Consider the following 10,071-nt stretch of genomic DNA (forward strand, 5'->3'; position numbering starts at 1 on the left):
GGAAGGGATGGAGAGAAAAACAAAATGCAGAAAGAGGAGAAAACCCAACTGTTGGGCGAGTTACGAGCTGCAAGGCTTGGATGAATCGATTTGCAGGGAATTGCCAACAGCTCCATCTGTTTTTCCTCTAATGATTTCGCGAGGAGGCTGAGAGGAACCTGCTGCGGAGGGGGGGGATGAAGGAGGCAGGGCTCAGCAGTGGGGGGTGGGGCTGTGGGTGCAGTGCCCACCCGGGGGGCTTCAGGGGGCTCCTGATCCTATAGAGGAGGAAGTAGGGCTGTGGGGTTCGATGGGGCTGCTTGGGGGTTTTCAGCATCCCTGGATCTGGGAGTGCTCTGATTTTGCCCTGTGGTGCTCTGGCAGCCAGGAGCTGCTGTGAGATGGGGGGACAGAAACTGAGGAGCACATGGACATCGGGGGGATGGGGTCCCCCCTTTGTGGGGCTGGTGGTTCTCAGGGTGGAGAGCTTGGGGTTGCTTCAAGCAAAGCTCCTGCTGAGTGCATCCTCCCTTTGCACCATCCCAAATGTGGGTCCCATTGGTGCTGCTCAGCTCTATGCCCTCTGACTGCGAGTTCTGTGTGTCCCATTCCATGGGTCTGGGGGGGGGGCTCTTGTCCACCCCCACCCACCCTCCTGCAGCCTCGCATCTGTTTCTGCTATCAGCCACGTGGCACTGGGGGGGGGTCGGGGGGGGACCACACCACGGTGACAGCTCTGACCGAAAGCAGAAGCCCTCACTGCTGGATTTTTGTTGTTCTTTTTCCTCTGATTTTTTTTTTTTTGTGCTGGAAATTGTGCAATCTCTCTGGGTTTGGGGTGTCCCTCTGCATCGTTCATCTTCATCCCCTTTGCTTTGCACAACGCAGGAGGAACCTCACACCCAGCCTCTATTGGGACCATCTCTTGTGCCAGCACTCCCCACGGTCCCCAGGTGCTGCCCCAGCCCCATTCCCAGCTGTGACACTCACACCTTTGTCCTCCCCCCCATACACACACAGGTACCACGACCAGCAGGACGTGACCAGCAACTTCCTGGGTGCCATGTGGCTCATCTCCATCACCTTCCTCTCCATCGGGTATGGGGACATGGTGCCGCACACCTACTGTGGGAAGGGGGTCTGTCTGCTCACTGGCATCATGGTAAGCACCGGGATGGGGGCAGTGGGGTGCTTTAGGGACCAGCATCCCCAGTGCTCTGTCTGAGCACTGAGGTCTTGCAGCCTGAGAGCTGCCAGAGCTTTCCTTGCTGTTGGTTTGTAGGGTTTGGGGTGAATTTGGTTTGAGGGAAGGGGCGGGCAGCCCATAGCTGCGTGTTGATGGCCTCGTCCTAAGGAAGCAGCAGATGTGGGGACCAGCAGCTCTGTGCATCCCTTGGCCGCCGGTCTGACTTCCATCACACCGAGCGATCCCAACTGCTGCAGCATCCCACGGGGAGTGGGGACAGCTGGGAGAGCTCCCACCCACGGCACTGACCTGCAAGACCTCATCTACCTGCTCCAAGGGGCCATGGCTTGCACGGCTGTGCAGCTGGGGACGGCTGCTCCGTGGCTCTGCACTGCTGTCCCCGTCCTCCGCAGCACGTGGCATTGCCACGACCGAAAAATCCACGCTGGGGGGAGAGGTCCTGGGGGCTCCCACCTCACCGGCAGATGTTGTGAACCGTGGTACCGTGCAGCATCCTGGAAGTGGGATGGGGGGGACCCTTGGGTTGGGGACCCCACAGTGCCACCCTGCCAAGCAGTAGTAGCACGCTGGGGCTCCCTGAAAAGCGGCACTAGGGTGGCTGTGCTGCTGGCAGAGGGAAGGGTGATGAAAGCTGAGAGCGCATGCTGGGAGCTGCGGGGATGCAAAAGGACTCAGCTCAGCCCATGATGTTAATTAATGACTCTTTAATAAATAAAGGATTGTGTGCCAGGGTCACGGGCCTCAGCCAGAGCTGCGGGGAGGGGGAGCGGCGCGGGCAGAGCCAGGTGGCACAGAGCTCTGGAGGAGCGGGGTCCCCTGCCTGGCACCTTCCGTTCCCAAACGCGCACCGGATCTGGTGCTCATTGCCAAGGCGAAGCCACGCCAGCTGCCGCTGCCTGTGGGCAAATGGGGGTCCGGCCCCCTCCCATCTTTGCTCCTTTGTGGGCTCTCAGTATCTCCCTTCTGCCTGGATTCCCCACGGGTTCCCTGTCCCGTGGGGACACGCGGTGCTGGGATGGCAGCAATGGGCATCAGGGATCTCTGACTTCGTCAGTCGGCCTTGTTAATTATTGGGAGCTCTGGCAGCTGCTCAAGGCCGTGGTGGGAGGCTGAATGCTGCTGTAAGCCCAGGTTAAAGTGGGTTGCCCACATCAAGATAGTGGGGTTTGTGCAACCTGTGGGTGGGGGCTGGAGGGGCATCCACTAATTGGGGTTTGCATGTGGTTCCTTGATCCTTAGGGAATAGAGGGGGTGCAGGTGAGCCCCATCCCTAAGTGACATCCCCACGTTCCCCCATCCTGCTGTCTCTGCAGGGCGCCGGCTGCACAGCCCTGGTGGTGGCTGTGGTGGCCCGAAAGCTGGAGCTCACCAAAGCTGAGAAGCACGTTCACAACTTCATGATGGACACGCAGCTGACCAAGAGGGTGAGGGCAAGGAGAGGGCTCCGGGGAGGGGGGGGGGAGTGCAGCATCCCTGGGGTCCCATTGGAGCACGGCGCTGAGTGCAAAGCATGCTGAAGCATTAGGGTAAAAGCAAAAAGCATCGGCCCTTGCTTTGCTTTGCAGCTCTTTGTGAAATGCAGAGAGTGCAGCCGCACCCAGGGCAGGAAATGCACATATTTTCTCCTTCCCTCGGAGGAGATGGACCATCTTCTCTGGTGGAACATGAGCTCACTCGTCTCAGTGTTGGGGTTTCGGTGATTCAGCAGCTCTGTGCTGCAGATGAGTGCTGTGTGCTCCATCCCAGTGGGGCACCCTGGAGCTGCGTGGGTCCGTGGGTGCTGTCTCAGACCCCAGCATGGCACTGGGGTGGGGATGGGGCTGTGGGACACCCAGGTCACATCCAATGTGAGCAAAGCACACGGCAGCATCAGGGTTTCAAGTTTAGGCATCTCCTTGCAGAATAACCCCACTTCCCCAAGGGAGCTAAATCCCAAACTGGTTCAATTTGCGTCACTTCAGGTGACACAGGTGGCACAAGGTCAGACATCGTGTCCTTGGCCATATGTGGGCTCACAGGAGAAAAGCTCTGCTTGTAACCCAGCAGTGCTGGAGGGCTGGAGGGGCTCCCAGCGCCCATTTGAGGTGACTTTTGGCACAAGGGATGGATGGAGTGAGGGGCAGTGCAGGCAGGTTGGGGAGCACAGGGGCACTATTAGCCCTCATCCAGCTCCAAGGGGTGCAGATGGGGCATCCCCAGAGGGTAAAGTGGGTGAGGAGCCCCATGGCTGGAGCACATTTCCCCAAAGCATTAGAGAGGGATGGGACGGGGATGGGATGGGGGTGGTGATGGGGTGGGGATGGTGATGGGGATGCAGATAGGGATACAGCAAGGCCAGGGCCATTGCTCTGCCTGGAGCACTCCGTCCCTGCCTTGCATGACCCCACACACGTCCGATCAGGCACATGGAGCTCCCAGCTGGGACAAGTCAGCTCCTGTGATCCCAACCAGCAGCGCCCAGCAGGGCCAGAGCGCTGTTTCCGTGCAATAATTCGTCCCACGCGCTGCAGCAGATGGGGCTGCTGACCCGATGCCCTTCTCTTACAGATCAAGAACGCGGCGGCCAACGTCCTGCGGGAGACGTGGCTCATCTACAAGCACACCAAGCTGCTGAAAAAGATTGACCACGCCAAAGTCCGGAAGCACCAGAGGAAATTCCTACAAGCCATTCACCAGTAAGTGGGGAGCCATGGGGTGCTGCGATGGGGGGAGGGGGCTCTGAGCCTGGGGAGGGAGCCCTTTGAGATCCCACAGTGACTGGGAGATAAGGAGGGGATCCCTCTGATATCCCACTGTGATAGGGAGGGCTGAGCCTGGGGAGGGGGGCCCACTGGGATCCCACAGTGATTGGGAGAGCTGAGACTGGGGAGGGGGTCTGTCTGATATCCCAATGTGAGGAAGAGGGCTGAGCCTGGAAAGGGGGGTCCCTCTGGAATCCCACGGTGATGAAGAGGGCAGGGCCTTGGGAGGATCCTCTGTGATTCCATTGCAATGAGGAGGGCTGAGCATGGGGAGGGGGTCCCAGCCCATCCACAGGATGGCTCTCCATTTCCTAGTAATGGGAAGGTCTCTGCAGCATTTTGTAGTTGGGAAGAGTGGTGCATGGCATTGCTCTCCCCCTCCCCAGGCTGCGCAGTGTGAAGATGGAGCAGCGGAAGCTGAGCGACCAGGCCAACACGCTGGTCGACCTCTCGAAGGCAAGTCCTCCCATAACCCCATGGCCTCGTGTTCCTCTTCCCTGGAACACCCGAGGCAGAACCTGGCTGACCGCGGTGCTCCGGCTCCTGAGCTGTCAGTGTGAACATCTCACAGCCCCTGCATGTAGAACAGAGCGCACCATGAGCGGGGACGGGGGGGGTCACCCCATTTCCATTAGAGCTCTGCGCTCACCGCCCCGTAGGAACGCTGCACGGCCCAGCTGGGGATGCTCAGGGCTCAGCAGCCCCCAGGTTTCATCATTCCCATCTCCTTACAGCGGAAATCAGGCGCGCCAAGTGCCGGTCCCAGCACAGGGGGGGTCAGATGTGCACCGGGTGTGCGGTGTCTGCTGTGCTGTGCCGCATCCCAGCTGCCCCAGTGCACCCACTCCTCATCCTGGGCTGGTGCAGAGGGGCTGGGGGGGCAGCTGGCTCTGCTGGTAGGAAGGAGTTAAAGCAATGGGGATTATCTGGTTGCTCCCAGATGGCCAAGCATCCTCTGGGGCCCCGTCCCCACTAGCTGGCTGCAACCAGTCCCCTCCATGCTCTGCTATGGGGGCAGATCTGTCGCAGGGGCTCTGTGGGAGGGTGTGAGCTTAGCAATGGGGCTGGAGTGGGTGAAAGCAGCCCGGGAGCGGCACAGAGGAGCCCCACTAATAATTTTGCTGGGGCACAGATGGGAGCAGAGGCTGCAGAGTGTTGCAAAGCTGCAGCAGCCCCTCCGTGAGTCGCCCTGCCATCAGCTGCTGGTGTGTGAGGCTGAAGGCTCCATGCAGGGCATGAGCTGGCAGCGCTGCTGCATGGCTGTCCCTGTCCTCATCCCCTCCACTTGCTCTTACTTCCCTGCATTGTGCTGAGCTCGCAGAGCCCCGGGGCTGCCTGATGAGAGCTGACAGCAGCAGGCTCTGAGTTGCAGAGCAGGCAAAACCTCTGGGTTGCAGAGCGGGTGAGACCTCCGGCTGCGATGGCTCACGAGCAGAACTTTCAGCCCCAGGAAGGGTCGGGGGCTGCACAGCTGCACAAGGTGGGGTGGGGGGCTCCAAGGTGGAATCATTGATCCAACCCTTCTTCCCTCCGTAGATGCAGAACGTGATGTACGACCTCATCACCGAGCTCAACGACCGCAGCGAGGACCTGGAGAAGCAGCTCGGCAGCCTGGAGTCCAAACTGGAGCAGCTGAGCGCCAGCTTCAACTCACTGCCTCTGCTGCTGGCCGACATGCTGCGCCAGCAGCACCAGCGCCTGCTCGCCGCCGTGGTGGAGGCTCGGGCGGTTGCCGTGCCTGCCGGCACCCCGCAGACCCCTCTATCCGAGAGCCCCATCGGGGTCAGCTCCACCTCCTTCCCCACCCCGTACACCAGCTCCAGCAGCTGCTAAAAGCGCAGAGCAAAGCCCCCTCCTGGCGCTCCGTGGACACGGGGAGAGCTGGCGGCGGCCCCGAGGACTCGGTGTTCCCTCTGGGAACGGTGTTGGAGCGGTGATGCCTTGGGATGGACATCTCCCCCCTTCTCCCCTCCCCCCCAGACCCACTCCCTTTCCCCCCGTTTCGGTGCCTCTACTCGTGGTGAAGGAAGGGGACGGAGGCGACGCTTCGCGCCGCGGCGCTCGGTGGAGGACAGGAATCCACGCTCAATCTCAGGTCTTCACATTGAAAACAAAACAAAACGAACACAAACCAGTCGGAAGCACTGAAGCGACGGAGACACCGGAGGGAGAATCGCACCGTGTGGAGCTCGGGGCTACGGGGGGGGGCACAGGGCTGCTCACCCCCACCCCCTCCCAATGCGTTCCCCTCCTCCTGACCTTGGAGTTCTTGCACAGCTCTGCCCTGAGATGTCCGTGCTCCGTCCCGTCTCCTTGCCAAGACACCAACACGTTCCCCTCGCTCTGTTCCAGGGTAGGTGGTGGGCTCCGAGCTGAGCGGGGTTCTCTCTGCAGCACCGGTGCTCTCTGTTGGGGCAGAACCAGATCTTCGTTTTGGCTCATTGGAGCCTCGAGCAGTGCTTAATACAGGTGGGGACGGCCCCACCGCTGCCCCCCGCCCCATCCAGAGGTCTCCAAAGCCCAGAACACCCTTGAGGTCGGGGAAGGCGCCGGGCACAGCTCCGACCCCGATGCCACAGACGATGCTCAGTGTGGGACACTTCATCTGTTTAAAACCACCCCATCCCACACCACTCCTGCTGGGGGTCAGCAGCACTGGGGAGTGAAGATTGGGGTTCTGCCCAGTCCCTGCGCTGCCCCCGCTTTGGGGACGGCGTTTGCTGCTCTCATTGAAAACGCAGCAGAGGATATTTATATATTTTTAAACAGATGAAGTAAGCGTGTAATTACTCCGTGATATTAATTACACATCACCCGGCAGTGTCAGTAATTGTAATCAAAAGCCACTGTGTTACTCCAGGTATACTCAGCCTGTAATCTTCTCCTTTGTAACTCTTTCGGTCCCGTCAGTAACGCTGCGTTCCGTGCGCACGTAGGCAGGAATGGATCAGCCCCAGTGCAGAGGAATTGCTGTGCAAAACCCCACTCCCTGCTGCTGGAACGTATCTTACTCCTCGTGCCCCACAATTAAAGCTGCACAGGAAACAAGCAGCGGTTACGAGGCGCTCCCCCCCCTCCCCCTCTCCTCCAGCCCTGCCATTGGCACATGGCAGAGGAGAAGGAGGAGGAGGAGGAGGAGGAGGAGGAGGAGGAAGGCTCCTCCAGAGGAGCTGCAAAATGCGCTCCTGGTGCTGCAGAGGTGGTGCTGTGAAGCCTGTTGGTAGCACGGTAGCAGCCCTGGTTGTTCTTGTCGCATGGTTTGCATTCAGGGAGCACAGAGCTCACTGCCAGCGTTTTCTATTCCTTGGCCAGCAGCGCATCTTCAGCTTCTGGGAAGGAGCTGCCCTCCCCCTGCACGAAGATCTTGTCATTAGTTTAATTGCAGGGCGGGCAGGGCTGATGGGAGCGTGTCACTGCCTCGGCGGTGCGCCAGCGCTGGCTCTCAGCATTGCTACCAGTCCCTGTGCCTCCAGGTAACCATCCCTCACCTCCCCGCTCCTCAGATGGGGTGAAGAGGAGATGCCCATCTTCCCATCTTCCCAAGGAGATCTCGAGCACGGCAATGGAGGAAGCCTTGTGAACGCCAAGGATGAGCCTAAAATACAGAATCTCCACTGGCCGCGGGCAGCCAGCAGAGAAAAACGTTTCCATGCCTCTCCTGTGGTTTATGTAGGAACAAAGTGCCGTGCAGTGATGCGTCGTGGGGCTGAAGGAAGTATTGATGGCTGGGAATCGATATCTCCAGCGGGAAGCTCCTCATGGGCTGGTAATCAAGTCTGAGAAAGCAACAAGAGTAGGACAAGAGGAGGAAGTGCCAGCTGGGCTGTGAGGAAGTGACAGAGCAGTGATGAGAGCTTCAGCATTGCCACCAGTGCAGGAGCACCTCGTCCTTGGGCAGAGCTGCTGCTTCCTCATGGCACCGCTGCAGCCCACGGCCCTGTGCCCTCCATCGCATGCTCTGAGCTCAGAGCTTGCACGTGGCAGCCCCAGCTCTGCACTTCACACCCTGTGGACCCCCATCCTCACGCAGCCCAGCAGTCTCTCCGCCCAGCACCCCACACCTCATGCACCTTGCACCCGTGCACCTTGAATCCCACAGCCTGCATCCATGCACCCTTCATCCCTTGCACCCTACATCCTTCATTCCATAAATCCTACGCCCTTCATCCCATGCATAATTCCTCCCTTGAACCCTAAATGGTGCATGCATCCGTGCACCCTACACTCTTCATTCCCCACAAGCTACACCCTACACCCCATGCACCCTTCATTCCATTCACCTTCCATCCCGTGCACCCTTCATCCAATGCACTCTAAGCCCTTCATTCCATGCACCCTACACCCTCCATCCCACGCACCCTCCATCCAACGCTCTACACCCTCATGCCCCATTCCGTCCCCACCCGCTGCCGGTTCAGCACCCGGACAGCGCCGCGCCGGCCCGGTGTCGGTCCCGGTCCCGGTTCCGGTTGCTAAGTGGGCACTGAGCCCACCACACACCGGCAGATGAGAGGGGAGCTCTCCCTTCCCCTGAGCTCCGAGCGCCAAAGCGAGCAGGGAGGAGAGCTGGGACCAACGGGAGCCGTGCAGGAAAAGCACAAGAACCAAACAACAACATCCGCTCAAAAACCCAAAGAGATGCCGACCTCTCACCGGGAAGCAGCCCTCAGACCCCCACACCGGCTCAGCCCACCCCCCCATTTTGCAAAGCGAGACAACCACCACCCCTCTCAGCACTCCAGCTGCTATCCCAGGTGGGGCGAGAGCACCCTGACGCCCTCCATACCCACCCACTGCCTCCTGCAGCACAGCCTCGGTTTTCCCCTCTGCGAACCTCTTGCACTGCCTGCAAGGAAACGTCCTAAAAACGCCAGAAAAAAAAAAGAAAAAATAATAAAAAAAAAATACGACGTCCTCTCTGCAAACCCACAGACTGAAACGCTTCTGTCCAGACTGAAGGAGGCTTCCACACGGGTTTGCACCTTGCCTCTGTACTGCTCGCTTCTTTTTTTAACGATAGGGGAAAGCATAATAGTTTATTTTAACTATGAAATATATTGCTATATTACAAAGGTTATTGTAACTTTCAATTATGGTTTTGTACCCGACCTGCTGTCGGCAGGCAGCGACGCCCGCCTGCTGCCAATGTCTGTTTCTGAGTACAGTCACTGCGGGGCCGGGGCTGGTGGGAGCTCCCAGCACAACCCCCATCCCGATCCCTTCCATCCCAAGGCGTTAATCCCCACCGGGATCCTAAATTTGTGTAGCACCGGGGCTTTGCTTTTCGCTTTTCTCAGCCTCCTGAAAGCCATTCCCTCTCCTGGTCCCATTTGCCCATGGGATGGAGGCTTTGGGGATGGAGCAGTGCAGGGCGCATCGCTTCTCCCTTGCTTTTGGACTTCAGCAACCCAAACATTTGGCTCAGAGCAGCCACACCGGCACAGTGCGGCGCTCTCCAAGTTCAGGGATCACCCATCCATCCTCCTCCTCCTCCTCGGGGCAGGAGGGCTGTGGGGTCCCACTCTCTTCTTCCTCTCAGGTCAACGTGTCCCCAGCTCGGGGACGAGGGCACCCCCACATCCCCACTGGTGGTACGGCAGGTAAGGACTTGGCACTGGGAGGCAGTGGGGTGCCTGGACGTTTTGCTTCCTTCCATCTCAGGCTGTGCTTGTGTAGGATGGAGGGGCAGCCCCAAATTTAGGAGAGGGACGTGGTGAGGTTGCAGGGATTGTCCCAGCTCAGCCTTGCCATTCTCAGTGCACACTTGGGGGGCATCTCAGCACCGTGTGCAGGATGAGGTCTGTAGGGAAATAGGCTTAAACCCCCTGTGCAGTCCTGCCCTGCGCTCCTGGCCGCTTCCTTCCATGTGGAGCAACAGCCAGGGTTGGGCATGGCACCTGGGACCAATCCCTGCTGCCTTCCTCCAGCACAGCAAAATCCCTTACACAGCTCCTCTATCCCCCCCATCCCCACAGTGCTGTCACTGTTATCAGTTATCACTATCAGAGCCCATTAAACCCACCCGGAGCTGCAGGTTGAAGAGCTCGGAGGGCTCCTTGCAGGGCTGAAGCCCCCCCAGCAGCTCCAGCTGCCCCTCGTTAAGCTCGGCTCGGGGGGGTCTTGGGGTTGATGACCAGGTGGGAG

At 59.4% G+C, this 10,071-nt stretch overlaps 1 protein-coding gene across 1 annotated transcript in view; it reads left to right on the top strand.

Moving 5' to 3' along the window:
• KCNN3 (potassium calcium-activated channel subfamily N member 3) overlaps positions 1 to 8,811 on the top strand; it is a 20,760-nt gene extending 11,949 nt beyond the window's left edge. The window contains exons 4-8 of the mRNA XM_010728260.2: positions 1,000 to 1,141; positions 2,500 to 2,610; positions 3,734 to 3,861; positions 4,314 to 4,383; positions 5,464 to 8,811. Of these exons, the coding sequence (XP_010726562.2) occupies positions 1,000 to 1,141; positions 2,500 to 2,610; positions 3,734 to 3,861; positions 4,314 to 4,383; positions 5,464 to 5,760 (748 nt within the window). The 3' untranslated portion in view covers positions 5,761 to 8,811. The remainder of the gene's footprint in view (positions 1 to 999; positions 1,142 to 2,499; positions 2,611 to 3,733; positions 3,862 to 4,313; positions 4,384 to 5,463) is intronic.
• Positions 8,812 to 10,071: the final 1,260 nt, after the last annotated feature.

This window comes from Meleagris gallopavo, unplaced genomic scaffold (assembly GCF_000146605.3).
Source record: "Meleagris gallopavo isolate NT-WF06-2002-E0010 breed Aviagen turkey brand Nicholas breeding stock unplaced genomic scaffold, Turkey_5.1 ChrUn_random_7180001956285, whole genome shotgun sequence".
In the NCBI taxonomy this organism is placed as follows: Eukaryota; Metazoa; Chordata; class Aves; order Galliformes; family Phasianidae; genus Meleagris; species Meleagris gallopavo.